The sequence below is a fragment of the Pteropus alecto genome, unplaced genomic scaffold (genome assembly GCF_000325575.1).
Source record: "Pteropus alecto unplaced genomic scaffold, ASM32557v1 scaffold118, whole genome shotgun sequence".
Lineage (NCBI taxonomy): Eukaryota > Metazoa > Chordata > Mammalia > Chiroptera > Pteropodidae > Pteropus > Pteropus alecto.
The window spans coordinates 414,545-430,024 of record NW_006440654.1 but is presented as its reverse complement, the minus strand read 5'-3'; the positions used below and the strand labels follow the sequence as shown (position 1 = coordinate 430,024).

At 64.0% G+C, this 15,480-nt stretch overlaps 2 protein-coding genes across 6 annotated transcripts; both read right to left on the bottom strand.

Moving 5' to 3' along the window:
- Positions 1-617: 617 nt before the first annotated feature.
- Positions 618-7,045, bottom strand: HDAC10 (histone deacetylase 10). Of its 3 annotated transcripts, none has more exons than XM_025051047.1 (19): positions 6,654-7,043; positions 5,339-5,473; positions 5,025-5,121; positions 4,718-4,815; positions 4,532-4,636; positions 4,309-4,377; positions 4,010-4,136; positions 3,784-3,849; positions 3,571-3,630; positions 3,408-3,497; positions 3,177-3,283; positions 3,037-3,104; positions 2,687-2,951; positions 2,491-2,575; positions 2,026-2,117; positions 1,832-1,888; positions 1,502-1,580; positions 1,109-1,291; positions 618-1,031 (listed from the first exon to the last, which is right to left on the bottom strand). In XM_025051047.1, exons 1-19 carry the CDS (start codon positions 6,722-6,724, stop codon positions 804-806), a joined length of 2,082 nt encoding a protein of 693 aa, XP_024906815.1. In that variant the 5' UTR covers positions 6,725-7,043; the 3' UTR covers positions 618-803. The 3 variants fall into 3 exon arrangements, with proteins under 3 accessions (XP_024906815.1, XP_015449495.1, XP_024906816.1); XM_015594009.2 differs by lacking the exon at positions 6,654-7,043 and adding an exon at positions 5,541-5,957; XM_025051048.1 differs by lacking the exon at positions 3,408-3,497 and having other exon boundaries at positions 6,654-7,045.
- A 436-nt stretch (positions 7,046-7,481) lies between these two features.
- On the bottom strand, positions 7,482-15,474 carry MAPK12 (mitogen-activated protein kinase 12). Of its 3 annotated transcripts, XM_025051049.1 has the most exons (12): positions 15,391-15,474; positions 15,172-15,301; positions 12,731-12,789; positions 11,768-11,879; positions 11,652-11,681; positions 11,341-11,388; positions 11,009-11,123; positions 10,727-10,798; positions 10,464-10,543; positions 10,303-10,381; positions 10,064-10,237; positions 9,238-9,747 (listed from the first exon to the last, which is right to left on the bottom strand). In XM_025051049.1, exons 2-12 carry the CDS (start codon positions 15,184-15,186, stop codon positions 9,728-9,730), a joined length of 804 nt encoding a protein of 267 aa, XP_024906817.1. In that variant the 5' UTR covers positions 15,187-15,301; positions 15,391-15,474; the 3' UTR covers positions 9,238-9,727. The 3 variants fall into 3 exon arrangements, with proteins under 3 accessions (XP_024906818.1, XP_024906819.1, XP_024906817.1); XM_025051050.1 differs by lacking the exons at positions 9,238-9,747; positions 15,391-15,474 and adding an exon at positions 7,482-8,029 and having other exon boundaries at positions 11,768-12,789; positions 15,172-15,262; XM_025051051.1 differs by lacking the exons at positions 9,238-9,747; positions 11,652-11,681; positions 15,391-15,474 and adding an exon at positions 7,482-8,029 and having other exon boundaries at positions 11,768-12,789; positions 15,172-15,262.
- Positions 15,475-15,480: the final 6 nt, after the last annotated feature.

Below are 15,480 nucleotides of genomic sequence, written 5' to 3'. Positions count from 1 at the left end.
CCCCGCCGAAAAGCTCTTCCGCCCGACGGCCGCGCGCCTGCGGGCGGGAAAGCTGAGGTCCGGCGCCGCGGGGTCAGTGACGGAGGCGGAGTCAGACTTTTGCTAACTCGCTCACTGATCGGAGTGGAAGGAGCTTGGGCGGCGCTTCCCACGCAGAGGCGGTGCGGAGGGGGCTCCAGGCCGCCTCACTGGACGTTGCCCCTTCGCAAATGCCCTCTGCGACCCCGTGGCCTGGACATCGGGACTCGGCCCTCAGGCAGCGGTGTTCTGGTGGATGTTTAACAACCGGCTCTTGGGGGGCTGGTTTGTAAAGTCATTTCGAGTGTAAATACTCCTGGATTTCAAACAACCAGGTCGGCACTCAAGCGGGAGCTGGGAGGACGCTCACAGTCAGCTTGGCACTGCTATGAGTGTTGTAGCCGCCAGCCCCGGATAGACACACAGAACACCAGAAATCAGTGAGTTACAGGTAACACACTCTTTATTCAGCCAGCTGGGTCTGCCAGGGGTACGCAGACCCCAAATTAAGCAGCCCCGAAATGTAGAGGTACAGGGTTTTTAAGCCCTAAATCCCATTCCTCATTCTGTCTGAACACAAAACTCTATCTTCTGTTTCCTGTCAACCCACAGGTAGGTTGTGCAAGCGGGGGTACAGAAGCAGAAGGCTCATTGTTAGAATGTTATGTTCCCATGGGCGATAGCCAAGCACTAATTTCCAAGCAGTAATTTTCCAGCCAGCACATGAGCTGCTTCAGGGCAGCCCCCTACTCCCTAAGACCTCTGCCGCCTCTCCCCATGGAGCTCTAAGGCAGGACTGGCCCCCAATGCCCCGAACATTCAGCCTGCACCTTGTCCCCAGTCTCACCCGCCACCTGCAACATCTTCCACTGTGGCTCCAGTTGGACTCTTAAGTGCCTCAGGGCCTGCATGTCCTCTGGAGAGGCCATGGAGAAGGGACCTGGGCTGGGGGGTGCCTCTCCATGCAGCACCCGGACCAGGACCCCAGCAAGCTGGGGTGAGGATTCCTGAACCTGGAGCAGAGGGTGAGAGCAGCGAGTCACAGATCTCCCCCTCCCAGCCCACCACACATCCACTCTGCCCAGCTCACCTCATCCACAAGGGCCAAGACTCGGCCCCCTGCTGGCACCCGCAGCAGTGCGGCCAGGAGTGCAGCCTGGGGTTCCTGCAGGCCATGGGCTGGTCCCAGTGCCAGCAGCACCAGGTCGGGCTGGAAGCCATAGGCCAGGGGCAGCACCAGGGCCAGGATGCAGTTCAGGAACCCACCAGTTGTCTGTGGGAAGGACAGCAGCATAGCCCCAGCCCCTCATCTAGGGGACACCCCTCCTGCCAGCGCAGGCCACCACACCGCCCAGTCTTGGGTAAACAGCCACACCAACAGTCCCATCAAGAAGCAGAGAAAGGCAGGTAAAAGCCAGGGGCCTGGCTCTCATGATAAGGCCAGCGAGCAGCCACGGCCCGGCCCTGTGATGCCACCACTCACCTCTGGCAGTGGCACGGAGATGTGGCATGTGGACAGGGCCGCCGCCTCCTTGCCCCCGATGTTCAGCCACAGACTCCTCCTTCCAGGGGAGAGTGAGTGCAGACACGTATGCATGTGGGTGAGACGCCACGAACCCTCCAGAGCCCGACAGCGAGAAGGCGCAGGAGAGCTCGAGGGTAGAGGTGCTGGGAGTGCTGAGTCTCTAGTGGAAACCCTCCCGGCACTGCTCTCAGGGGCCCCTCGGCCAGCCCCACCCATCACTCCTGGGAACCCAGGGTGATGTGTCCGCCCACATGCAGGACTGGACATCACATGACCCAAGAGTCATACTCATCAGCAGCAAGGTCCAAGGGCCGATCCAGTTGTCCCACGGCCACACACAGCAGCCTGGAGGAAGAGCTGGCTCCAGAACAGGCTGCACACACCCCACCTGGAGCCCATTCCCAGAGCCCTCCCCACATGGCCAGCCAGGGGTGCCCATGAACCATGCCCTCGGAGGCTCAGCTCAGCCAGCTGAGGCTCACCTCTGGAATCCCTGGGACAGGCCGCGCTGAATGGCCACATCCAGGGTGGCAGCTGCAGCAGGGGCCGGGATGGCTGCAATGCCGCTGCTCACCTGTGGGATGAATAACAGCGGCAACTCCCAAACCAGGTAAACAGAACTACCAGTCCCTTCTTTTGGTTCCTGTCTCAATGACTGTCACCTGTACACTCTGAGGTCAAATTGCTCCACTTCTGATAATAAGACGCTTAAATCACGGCCTTCCTCTCTCTGCCAAAGAGCATTTAGTTGAGGGGACTGCAGGGGGTGCTCGTGACCCTGTCCCTGGGCACTGTTCTGGGAAAGGCCCTGGGCACAAGGCAACACTCAAGGTCCATGTGGTTCTGCACCTCTCAGCCCTCCCCTGGATAGGACACCTGTCATGGGAAGGTCCTGGGCCCTACCCCCAGCTCCACAAGCAGCCCCAGCCACTCCAAGGTGCTCCCACCTGCCCATCCAGGATCCCGTCCAAGAGGTGCAGGACCTTCCCAAGTGCAGTGAGGGTCTCATCCTTGGCCAGGACCTCGTGTAGACTGTGGTGGCAAACCAGAGGGACACATAGATTCAGGGTGACATGCAGAACACAGGTGAGTCACACAGGGTGCATGGTGGACACAGCCCTCTCCCCAGCCTATTCTGCCCACCTGGCCCAGGCCTGCATCTCCTTCTGTGGGGCTGACCCCTCCTGACGAAGAGTATCAGGGGGCAGGGCAAGGGCAGTGTCCAGCGCAGTCAGGGCAACGGCCATGCGGACAGGGGGCGTGGGATGGAGACGCAGCTGGTCCAGCAGGGAGCTCAGTGCTGCCTCGGCCTTGGCTGCTGCAGCCTTGAATTCGGGCCCCTCAGGCAGCAGAGTCGAGGGCCTCCCCTCTGGAGAGTACGTGCTGGGACTCCGGATAGGCATCATGTCTGAAAGGTGGTTCTGAGTCACAGCCACTGCCTAGGAGCCCCAGGTGCAGGTGTGATCCCAGCACCCAGCCCAGGCCACACCGACCTTGCTGCTGGAGGCTCGTCCAGTGAGGGGCCTGGGCTGCCCGCACACTCTGGATGGACTCCAGGGCGCTGTGAGGAGAAGCAGGCACGGTGAGGCCTGGCCTTGCACTCCCGGCCCTTCCCACCCTCCTGCTCTCGCACCTGTGATGTGGCACCATGGGTCCCGACAGGGGTGGGGCGGGATCACCCAGCAGGGCCTGCACCATCATACACACCGACAGGGAGAGCGACTCCAAGTGGTAGCCGCCCTGGAGAGAGGGAGGAGGGAGGAAGACAGAGGCATGACTGGGGCAGGGGTGTCATTGGGCAGCAGGCCCCTCTGACTGCACCTCAGCCTCTGGCCTGTGGGCCCTCTCTGCTTGCCACAGTCACCTCCAGCATGGCGCAGACCCGGCCACCAGCTAGCACCTGCAGCAGCTGCGTGAGGTGGGCGAAGCACTCTGGTGTGGCCTGCATCTGCCCCTGCAACCAGAGCAGGTGTGACGGGCCTGGCCACAGGACCCCGGAAGCCCTCCCAGCCCGGCCAGGCCCTCACCTCGGGATCCCCGATTGCTGAGTCAAATCCTGCCGAGACCAGCACCAGTTCAGGGTCAAACTGTGGGCGGGGCCGATGCGTAGGGGTGAGGGGAAGGCCCCTCCACAGAGACCCTCCCACCCTCTGGCCTCCGCTCTGCCCTGGTGGAGTGGGGGTGGCTTCACCTCTCCCACCCTCCTGCCAGGGAGACCAGCCTGCCCCCCACACAGTCACCTCGAAGGCCAAGGGCAGCAGCACGTGCAGGAAGGCGGCCACGTAGTCAGCATTTCCCAGCCCGACCTGCAGCCATGGGCATCAGCATTGGGCCCTGCCAGGGGGCTGCAGGGTCTTCACCCCTGGATCCCTGGCAGGATGCCCTAAACTACAGTCAAGCCGGGAGCGGTGGGGCAGGAGATGTGGGCTAGGAGGGGCTCTGGGGGATCGGGGCGACATGTGGCACCTGGTTCCACGGCAGGTTGACTGTGAAGCCTCGGCCGGGCCCCCGCCCGACAGCGTCTGCGTCAGACTCCCGCAGGTGGGGCCAGCAGCGCCCGTGCTCGTAGCGGTGCCAGGAGAAGTAAAGGACGCTGGGGGAACCAGCCAGGCTCAGAGGTCAGGACCCTTGGCACCATGGCTCCTCCCAGAACCGTGACCCTGGAGCACACGGCCATGTCTTCCTGATCGGATTTTTCCAGGTCAGGCTGTATGCCCCAAAGAATGAGGTCCCAGGGAAGGGTTGTGTCCCCACCCCCAGCTCACCTGGGATCGTCCTCGAAGATGTACTGGATGCCCTGGCCATGGTGGATATCCCAGTCCACGATGAGGATCCTGGGGACAAATGGCAAGGGGCTTGCTGAGGGATGGGGCCCCCACCTGCAGCCAGAGCCCCGCCCAGGATGGGAGGGCAGGGTGGACTCTCAGCAGCCAGCCCCAGCCCCAGCCCCACCTTGGGCCTCCCCGACTGTGGCCGCCCAGCACACACCTGTGCAGCCCGTGTTTCTGCTGAGCGTGTTTGGCTGCTATGGCCACGTTATTGAACACGCAGAATCCATTGGCAGCAGCCCTCTGGCTGTGGTGCCCAGGAGGCCTAGGGTTGAGAGTGGACCACATCAGGGTCATCCTGATGTGCCCACATGTGGGGGCAGCCAGTGCGGGGGACAGCTCTCACCTCACCAGGGCAAGCCCGTTGCGCACAGTTCCTGTCAGCACCGCATCCACCAGCTGCAGCCCGGCCCCCACAGCTAGCCGCGCACAGTGGAAGGTGCTCTGTGGGGCGGGATGCAGATGAGCCCCCCAAGCCACCCCTCACAGACTCCGCCCAGGCCTGTGCCAGGCTGCAGGGCACCAAGGAGTTCGTGCAATGAGCCAGGAGTCCCAGGTGCCAGCAGCAGCAGCCAAGGGGAGGACAGTGACCGGGGTCAAATGGGCACATGGAAGTGTGTCTGGATGGGTGACTGTGTCCCCAGGGCACGCACCGGATGGAAGTAGACGGCATCATACTGTCCAGACAGGGCCTTGAGCGCTCCCGTGCCCAAGGCCTGAGTCTCCCGCAACAAGGCCACGTACTCTGGGCTGCAGAGGGGCAGGCAGGCAAAGCAGCGTCACCAGCGGGAATGGGGAGAGGAGAGGATAGACCCCGGATGGCAGTGCCCACCTCGTTGCTCCCTCACCCACCCACCCAATGGGGAAACTGAGGCATGTTGTGGAGAGGCGCTATTTGCAAGGCACTGGCCAGCCAGGGCGGGCCCAAGTCCTAGGCCGCATCCTTGTGGCCAGCCCAGGGGCTGACCTGTGCACCAGGCCCAGCTCTGCCTCTGAGGCCTCTCGGGCTGCCAACCGCAGGCACCTCTGCTCCAGGCCACGCTGCCGCAGGCGTTCCAGGGTGGTGGTCAGGCGCTCAGGACACTCGATCTCGCACTCGGGGCTGAGTGGACAGAGAGCTCAGAATCCCGAGACCCCTCTCCACAGCCCCCCTGCCAGGTCACACTTACTCCTCCCAGAGCAGCCTGGCCGCTGTCATGTCCTCGTGATACACGAGTGCAGTTCCCATGGCCCAGCTGTGGTCACTTTAGGCCACCCTGGACGGAAGGACCCAGGTGGCCCCACGCACAGGTGAGTGTATTGCTGGACCCCACCTTGCAGCCCCAGGGAGCAGCGCGACGCTAGGGTCACGACGGGGGCGGCGGGGACAGAGCCTAGGCAGGAATACGCAGAACCCAGGCAGGAAGAAGGCCTCGGGCTGCAACTGGCGCCAGAGAGAGTCTGGGGTCAACAGAGCGGCACCCGGGGCCTGGCTTCCGGCTTCCTCCGATTGGGGCCGGTACCGTCCCGCCCCCTGGCCGCTCTAGCGGCGGCTCCACCTCCTCCCCCGCCGGGGCCGGGTTCACAGCGGCGCCATCGGTGCGCAGTGGGCCGAGCCCCCTCCGCCCCTCCTTCCCGACCCACCCTGGCCGCGCGGCCGCGGCTCGGAGAAACGCTGCGAGGAAGGGGGGCGGGGCCCGGGTCCGCCCGGCGGGGGGTCGTGGCTTAGCCCGGCCTGGGCTGCACCGACGCGCTGAGCGGCCGCCGGGGTTTTAGTAGGGAGTGACAAGGGTCCGATTTAAGCTCCTGGAAGACCCCTGGCCAGAGAGCGGATGAGTGGGAAGGCCAGGGGGTTGGCAGGGAAGCTGGGCAGGAGTCGCCGAGCGTGGGGCGAAGGGAAGGAGGACGGAGAGGGAGGGACTGGGCGAGGGATGAATGAGGCCAGCAAAGGGGAAGGCGCGGGCACAGTCACAGAACAAGACGGCCAGAGGGATGGGGCAGCCGGGAGCCGCGAGGCTGAGACCCAGGGGCCCAGGGGGCGGGGCGTGAGTGGTGGTCTGGGGACCAGGCTCTGGGGGCGGGTCTCTTGGAGGCGGGACGTGGGCGGGGTCCTGGAGTCTGGGAGTCGGGACCTGGAGCCGGAGTGACCCCAGTCACGTTCCTTGGTCTACCCAGCACTTCAGGGGAGACCTCCACGGTGAGAGGCATGCAGACGACGGCCCAGACAGGGCCCCGCCCCCTCTGCCTCGTGTGGGTTCCCACTGTCTCGGTCGCGGGACCTGCTCGTGAGGCAGCGTGCTTACCGCCGGGGCTCTGGGGCGACTCTAATTGGGGAGATCACGGTGGCGAGGCATGGCGTGCTCTGATTGGCCATCCTGGGACACGTGGCCTCGAAGGGCGTGGTCTGGCTGGACCGCCCCTTTTGGATCCGGGAGAGCGAGAGTCACGGCAGGGTTGGGTCCCAGAGGCGCGGGAAAGTCTCTGGGCAGAGAAGGCTGGTGTCCACTGTGGCACTTCGCCCAGCCGTATTTGGCTGGACCGACTGTGCGCGTGTTCAGCCGAATTCCAGGCCGTGAGAAGGTCGGCCTGGCCCCGCTTCGGGCGCACCTACCCAGAGGTCAGGGAGGAGGAGCCAGGGAGGCCGCAGGAGCCCAAGAGTGACTTGCGATCCGGCGGCCAGCTCTCAAAGACCTGGAATGGCCAACAGAGGGCCCCGCGGCCTCAGCGGTGGCGCTGGAGCGTGGCCGGGGGAGGGGCAGGAGGTTTGAAGAGAAGAGGACCCACCCTTCCGCTGAGCCACCTGTGCAAAGGCCTGAGGTGCCTCTATGCGTCTAGCGTGAACCCTCTTCCCTAGGAACCTGGTCTGGGAGTGTGCGCAGAGCTCAGGCAGCCGGCTGGTACTGAGCCCCAGGCTGCACCCTAACCTCCGCCCCCATCAGGCCTTGCCCAAAAGTCTGGCTCTAGAAGCAGGTTACCCCATTGGAGGGGTGGCAAGCCCTAATGTGGGGGCTCCAGGCTGGAGTTTCACTGGCGCAGATGGGGTAGGTGGACACCAGCTCTGTGACCAGGAGGGGAGGGTGTGCCCAGGCCCAGAGGGGACAGCAGCCCCGAATCAGGAAGCGAAGCCAGAGTGGGAGCTGCAAAGGGTTTATTTCCTCCCGGCCGCGTGTACAATTCACACTCCAGGCTGGGGGTGCAAGTCCACAACACCCCCCAGGAGAGACATCCCTGAGTCGGCGTCCTGCGCCCTCCCTGTCCTCAGCCACAGAAGCTGGGCCACAGCCCAGTCCAGAGTGGGCAGGGTTAGAAGCCAGGCCTTGATCCCAAGTCCTACCCTACCCCACCCCAAGGTTCTTGGGCTTCTCAGGGACTCGGAGGCCAGCCCCAGGCCAGGTGGTGTCCTGTCCAGAATGTGCAAATGCTCCCCAGGGTGAGGCCTGAGCAGAGCACGGGCCTGGGGGAGGAGCCCCATGCAACACGGAGTCTCCTGGCACCCAAGCCCCAGCCAAGTTCACGGTCGTAAGCAGGATCCCCTTCCAGGTAGAAGCCCAGCCAGGGTCCCCAAGGCGTCCCCACCACCCTGGCAGGGCCCAGCGTCTTCACAGGGCTGTCTCCTTAGAGGCCTTGGCCCCCAGCTGCCGGGGAGGCTTGAAGCTGAGAACTTCCTTATATGTGACACCTGGGTGGGGTGAGAGAGACAGACTGAGGGGCTGATCACCCATCGGAATCAGCTTCTACCGCCGCAGGCACTAGACACCGCACTGACCAGTGATGAGACCTACAAGAGTCCACTTGGGGGAGGGCTCCCAGGCCCCAAGCATGGGCTGACAGCCACCGACCCAGGGCCCCACTCATCCCAAAAACATTGGAGTCAGAGGTCACTGCTGGGGCATAGGCGTCTGGTGGACTCTCCTTGTCTCATACATGAGACTTTGTCTCAGGCCACAGCCACTCAGCCCACCTGAGTCCATCCACAGGGACTCTGCAGCCTGACCGGGCTCCTAGAACCTAAAACCACTGCCCCCAGAGTGGTGGGCAGGCCTCGGGCCCACAGCCCACCTTAGTGGAGAGAGGATGTCCTTGGACTGCAAACCCACGTGCTCACGCCAATAAGGCTGTCGGGGCCCTGCTGGGACACAGCCCAGGCCCGAGATCCGGAACACCCACAGAGGCTTACCTGGGCAGGCTCCCAGCAGTACCCACCTTCCTCAGCTAGTGGTTATGTTCCCAACTCTGTGCCCAGAGTGAGCCACCCAGAGGCAAGGGACGGGGGCTGCCCTGCTCCCCACTGACTAATCTGTAGACAGCCTCCCACGCCCACCTGGCTAGTGGGTGCCTGTCTGGGGGACACAGGTGCTCCACAAACCCAGTTCAGGAAACACTGTGCCTTTGGAGCAGTTGGTCTGTGGTTTGCCCTGCACATGGCCTGGGTGTATGCCCACCTTGGTTCGTGGGCCAGGGGTTCACGTGCCCTCTATGCCCTTCCTCTAATCCTAAGGCAGGGCCAGTCCATCCGGGGAAGGTTTGTGTGAGGAGGCCACTGCTGTAAAGCTGGCTTTTCCCAGGGAAATGAGATAATGAGAGTTTGCATCCTGACTGGGGCTCAGCCACAAACAGACCACATGTCCACCTCAGTCTGTAGTCAAAGCAAAAGCTCTCTGCAGGGTTTGTGTAGGCAGGGACCGCAGAGAGGATCTTGTGGCCCGTGGTTTTCATGTTATCTTTTTTAGCAACAAAAATCTTTCATCAAACCAAACCAAACTTAAAAAGCACAAAACACAGCACAGATGAGGGCAGAGCCTCTGCTGGAGGCACTGGGGAACCCAGGGGCCCTAGGAACATGGTTTGGGAACCACCGCCCACCCCGCCCCCGCCCCCACCCCCAGCACAGGATGAAGGCCATGGCTCTGAGGCAGAGCCAGCTGGAGCCTAGGACACAGTGGGTACTAACTGCTGCCCTCGGGCATCCCTGCACCCCCAGACTGGTCCTGCGACCACCTAAAGACACCAGGCCCTCACGGCCACGATTCTGAAGGCCAGTTCCAGCATGCGGCATCAGGGCCACAGCAGAGGGAGGCTCGGGGACTAGGCAGGCTCCCCTGAGCCCAGCTCAAGACTGAACAGGTGTCAGTCGCCCCCCTCAGAAATGAGAAAAGGGGCCCTTGGTGTCAGGGGGTGACCAGCACAAAGTCTGGAGGTGCAGAGCAGTTACAGGGCTGCTCAGTGGAGCTGCGGGGGACAGGCACGGGGTGGTTGGGAGGGGTGACGTGCTGTGGGCTGGCTTCGGTGGCCCTTATCCTTCCGGCAGGACATGAGGGATGTGCAGTCATCCAGGTAGCAGATGTCATGAAAGGGGCAAGGAGAGGCAAGGGCAAGTTCAAGAGGGTGAGCGGCGGCCTGGAGACAAGCAAGTGTGGAGGGGTTCCAGGGGGACCCGGTCTCTGGCCTGGCGGGGAAGGCGGGCAGTACGGGCAGGGCCACGGAGGCTCAGTGCTCTCACTGCCTCCGGTGACTTCTGGGGCTCGGTCTGTGCTCCCGCGGGTGCTGGGCCCCGGCAAGGATGCCCTGCCTTTCACCCTTTAGCTCCGGCCACAGGTCACCTCAGCTGGAAAGCCCCACGGCATCTGACCTCCCATTGTATTCCTCCCCCGGGGGACGTGACTCAGCCTGGGGTTCATGGGCCAGCCACAGGCCTGGCTCGCATCCCACTCACACTTCCACTCGTCCAGCGTGCGGTCCACGTCATCAAAGGACTCGTCATATTTCTGGGCCTCGGGCTCATCCTCCGTGTCGTGCAGTGACTCGAAGTAGGGGTGGGTGAGCGCCTCGGCTGCCGTCACCCGCCGCTCCGCATCCAGCACCAGCATTTTTTCCAGGAGGTTCACGGCTGGGGGGAGGGCGTGTTAGGCTGGGCCGAGGGGAGGGCCCCATGCCCCTCAGGTCCAACCCTACCCAGAGGGCTTGCGTTGGTCAGGATGGAGGCAAAATCCTTCTTCTCCAGCTCAGGCAGGCCCTTCATGTAGTCCTTGGCCTGTGCAGGAAGAAGGTGAGCAGGTGAGCGGCCAGCCCTCGGATGGCCCAGCCCCTCCTGCCCCGCCCAGCTCCCGACTGACATCGGCGCTCTGCAACCTCTGCACGAACTCATCCGGCGGTGTCCCCGTCACCTTCAAGATCTCCTTCAGCTGGTCCAGGTCTCCACAGAGCTCAGGAGCACAGCATGAGCCAGAGAGTGGAGGTCACCTGCCCACCCAACCAGGACGGTGTGCCTAGCCCCCACCCCTGCCCACTTGACCCCACAGGTATAGGATGAGCCAAGCCACCTGATCCCACAGGTGGAGGATGAGCCAAGCCGCCTGAACCCACAGGTGGAGGATACGGTCATTGCCCTTGAACAGAGTCTTCCCTGTGATCATCTCTGCCATGATGCAGCCCGCTGACCAGACGTCCACTGAGACAGAAAACCCCCATCAGGGCCCTGTGGGCCAGGGAGGGGGGACATGGACGCGGGGGCCATCTAGCCTGCCACACCCTTGTCCCATCCCAGCTCAGCAGCCTCCAGAGAGACAGCCACCATGGGGCTCCCGTGAGGAAACAGGGAGGGGAAGGGCCAGACTTGGAGGCTGGCGCAAGTGGTGGCCCCGTCGCTGGGCAGACTCACCCGTCTGCGTGTAGTGCATCCAATTCAAGATGACCTCAGGTGCCCGGTACCACCGGGTCACCACATAACCAGTCATCTCGCTGTCTGCCTGCCTGGCTAGGCCGAAGTCCAGGATCTGCAACCAGAATCAGGAAGGGGCGCAAAGGGGTACGGGGTACAGCCGTTGCCACCCCCAGCAAGTGCCTCCCCAGAGCACATCTGCCCATCAGCTGCTTGGCCATTGCCTGGATGACTGGTCCCTCCGCCTGGGCCTGGGCCAGTCCTCCTCCCAGGGTGTGGCAGGCAGGTGGGGAGGTGGGGAGGGACCCCCGAGGCCCGCCCCCAGCACATACCTTCAGCTCACAGTCCTCGTTCACGGCCAAATTGCCCGGCTTCAGGTCCTGTGGGCAGGGCAGAGGACAGGTGGCTGCGTGGCCGGCCAGCAGGGGGCGCAAGGGCAGGAGCCCAGTGGTGGCTGAGCCCAGGAGCAGGAGCCCCTGCAGCCTCTGGGAAGGGTGGAGGTGCCTGGGCCCCCAGGCTGCCGAGTACGGGCGCCGAGTGCACACCCCACAAGACCCCATGTGCCCACTCACAGGCAAGAAGTAGGAGTTGAGGCTCCCAAATGCCCATACAGCCAAGGGAGGCTCCCACCACCAGGACTCACCCTGTGGATGACACCAGCAGCGTGGATGTACTGTGGGGACAGAGAGGGCCAGTGGTGTCAGCTCACCGGGACCCCGCAGCCCAGACCCCTCCAGTGGCTCCCCTGCCCGTCCTCACCTTCAGCCCCTTCAGCATCTGGTAGACAAGGAACTGGATCCGGTCCTCACTCAGCTTCTCGTGCTTCATGAGCTTGCCCAGGTCCGTGCCCATGAACGGCATGACCAGGTAGCTGCAGGAGCCGGGCAGGTGGGCGGGCAGGGTGCAGACAGCAGGGCCACACCCACAAGGCAAGGCTCAGACCCGGAAAGGCCCCTGGCCCCCACCTCCAGTGCCAGACAAGGCTCCATCTACCTTCTCCAACCACCCGCCCCACCCCAAATGTCAGGTGGGCAGGGACTGGGCAGGCACGGCGCCAGGCCTGGGGCTGGGGAGCACCAGGTCTCAGAGGCCAGGGAGGGTGCGAGAGGGTGGAGGGAGGTGCCTGTGAGCAGGGGTGGGACAGCAGGACACTGGGGTGTGAGGGACACGCTGGGCAAGTGGAGGGAGACAAAGGGGAGATGTTTAGCACCCCACCAGGACACTGTAGGGCCTTGAGCTCTGCAAGGTCAGGCAGCAAGCGGCCAATCCTCCCAGCCCAGGCCCCTGACTCCTGGCTGACAACTGTGAGTCCAGGGGTGGCCACTTGGGCAGGCACCCACTGCCCACCTCCTGCCCATCAGCAAAGGTCAGCAGCTCCAGTTACAGCCACACATTTGGTGCCAGGGTCCCAGAGCCCGCAACCTGCCAGCTAACAGATGCCCAGGCCTGAGCCTCGTATCTCCAGCACTGGAGAGGGCCTGGTGGCAGGGGGAGGCCCGGGTTCTACCGGGCTGAGCCAGCACCGTGGCTCCCGGGGCACGTGGCAAGGGGGTAGACGGTGGTGTGGGGAGAGGATGGGCGGTGGGCATCCCGACCCTGTCCAGGCTGCAGGCGAGGCCCACCTCGAGCAGGACCCCAGGCCAGTCCAGAACCTGAAGCTGGCGCCGAGGAGCGACCCAGCACCCCTCCACCCTGCTCGGCCAGCCCCGGGCCAGTGCTCACAAGTCTGTGAAATCATCCAGGGTCTCATCAGGAGTGAACACGTCCAGCAGCCCGATCACCTGGGGAGGAGGCCAGAGCACCCGGTGGCATCGGGGGCAGAGCAGAGGGCACGGGGCTTGGACTCACCCCTGAAGCTGGCACTGTGCTCCAGGAAGGAAAGCCCCCTGCAATTGTCCCCATTTCCCCCCACCGTCCACAGGGCCCAGCTCTACCCCCTGGCAGCACAACACAGCCCTGGCACCCCTGCCCACAGATGCATGCTATTTTTGGATGGTGACAGCCTAGATCCTCTGGGGGAGGGGGAGCCCCAAGTCTGGGTCAGCTCCCAGCCATCCAAGGAGCTCCAGTTCCTTGGCCCTTCCTCCCCCTCTTCCTGCCCCCATTGAAGACTGGGGACCAGGATGGTGACAGCTTCCCAAGGGAGAGCCTATATCGGGAGGTACTTCCCAGGGCTGGGCCTCTGCTGGAGAGGCCCAGGCGAGCAGCACTGTGACCAAACCAACATTCAGACCTGGGCCCGCAGACCCCTGGTCAGGGGCGATGGACAGCAGACAGGTAATGTGACAACTGGCGCCTGGGGCTCAGGGTGACAGGGACCAGGGAGGCCTGCATATCGGAGCAGCCGGAGGGGCAGGCAGTGTGTCATGTGTGTGGGGATGCCTGGCCGAGGCCCTGTGACGGTGGTGGAGGCAGGAGGGAGATCATTTGAGGAACATGGGGCGAGGGGAGGCCGGGTGGCTGAGGCCCAGGCCAGGGAGTAGCCGAGCAGAGGCCAGAGGGAGACTTCGCAGGCCCTCGCAGGCCAGGTAAAGGTTTGGCCTTGGTCTTAGAGCCACCAGGGAAGGATTTAAACAGGCATGACACTGAATGTGGGACAGACTGGAGTTAGGTGAGAGTGGACATGAGCCGAATGGACAGCTAGATGACCACTAGTGCCTGAGCCACGGGCAGGGGGCGGCGGAGGGAACAGAATGGGACACCCAGAGAGGGCGCTGGGGCACCGGAAGGGTGTCTGAGCAAGAGGACAGAGGACAGAGTCCCGGGGGTTGAGGACTTCTGTGCCCGGGGCTGGGGGAGGGGTGCGGACGGGGCGGGCATGCGCTGTTCTCCCCGCTCAGAGCCTCCGTTTCCTGCGAAATGGGTTTACGGTAGGCCATGTCTCCTGGCTTGTGTGCAGGGTGCCCTGCAGGTGGTGGCGCCCAGCTGTGGGTGGGTCAGGAGCTCCGCAGGGGTGGCGGGAAGGACCCAGCACCGGCCAGGGGGGCGGGAAGGCCCAAGGATGGGGCTGGGCCAGCTCAGCGGTGACAGGCGACTGCACACAAGGCCCAGAGCCCATGGGATGGTGGGAGTGGGGGGCGGTGAGGGAGAAGCCAGAGGGAGCCTCAGGTAGAGAAGTCTGCCCCCCTGAGGACAAGGCCCAGACGTGACCAGGCGTGACCAGGACATAGCAAGGCCCAGGATGGGCTGGTGTCCGCCATGAATGGGTTCCACCTGGGAAGAGCCAAAGGTGGAGCCAGGAAGCCTGGGAGGATGGAGGACCCACTGAGGGGCTAAGAGTGTGGGCATCAGCCAGGGACCCAGGGGATGAGTCCTTCTCCTGTGGGGAGGCTCAGACAGCACAGGAGGGGACAGATCATCCATCAGAAGCTCCATCAGCAGGGCTCGGGGTGGCCAGACCACCAGCCGTCAGTGGCCCAGACTGGGCTTGATGCAGGGGGTGCTGGGCGAGCAGCATTCTGTCTTCAGGGGCGCTGCATGGAGAGAGCTCCCCTCGGCAGCCAGAGACCGTCGCCAAGGAGGCCCAGACAGCCATGTTTGCTGTCCGTGGGCAGTTCTGGAAATGGGGAGGGGGGAGGGGCTTTTCCTGGTGGGGCCCAATGCACCCCTCCCCACTGTCCAGGAAGGAAGAAAGCTTCTGTTTGCGGGCCACTGTGCCCAGAGCCCTCCACCACCGGGGACCCTAAGGCTCAGAGGTGACAGAGCCAGGATGCTGACTCCAATTTCATGCCTAGCTCTGTGTTCCCAGGGGCCCCAGGTCCTAGGGCCACACTCAGGAGAGGAGCCGAAGGGGCCGGAGAAGGTGCCTGGGTGGGACCACAGAGACGCCCGTAAAGAGGGCCGAGGCTAAGAGCCCCTTCCAGGAAATCAGTTCTGCAGAATTTGGGGTGAGACCTGGATGACGCCCTTGGCCTGGGCAAGCGGCTGTTCCCTCACCGGCCAGGGCTGCGGAGCCAGAGGTGACCCCAGGAAGAAACGGAGGCACTAAGCCCGGCCCGGGACGCCCTCGCCACTTGGAGCCCCGGCCCTGATCCACCACATGCACCCCACCACACAGGGGGCTGCTAAGTGGCCGAGAAGGAGGGACTCGATCTTGTAGGGCAGGATCTGGTGGGGAGCTGGAAGACGAGCAGAGGCGACGGACGCTTTCGGGCGCGACTCACGTTCTCGTGGCGCATGTGCTTGAGGAGGCGCAGCTCGCGGTAGGCGCGCTTGGCGAACAGCTCCGACTGGAAGGGCCGGTACAGCTTCTTGATGGCCACTTTGGCGCCTGTGCGGCTGTCCACGGCCGAGCTGCGCGACGCACGGCTTAGCGGGGAGGTACGGGCCACCCCGCCTGACACCAGCCACCCGCCCTGCCGCCCCTCCCAGCCTGCGCTCACCACACAGCGCCATAGGCGCCGGAGCCCACGGGCTGCAGGTCCTGGTACACGGCGCGCACCTCCCAGGCCGTCTTGGTCACCTCCTGTCTG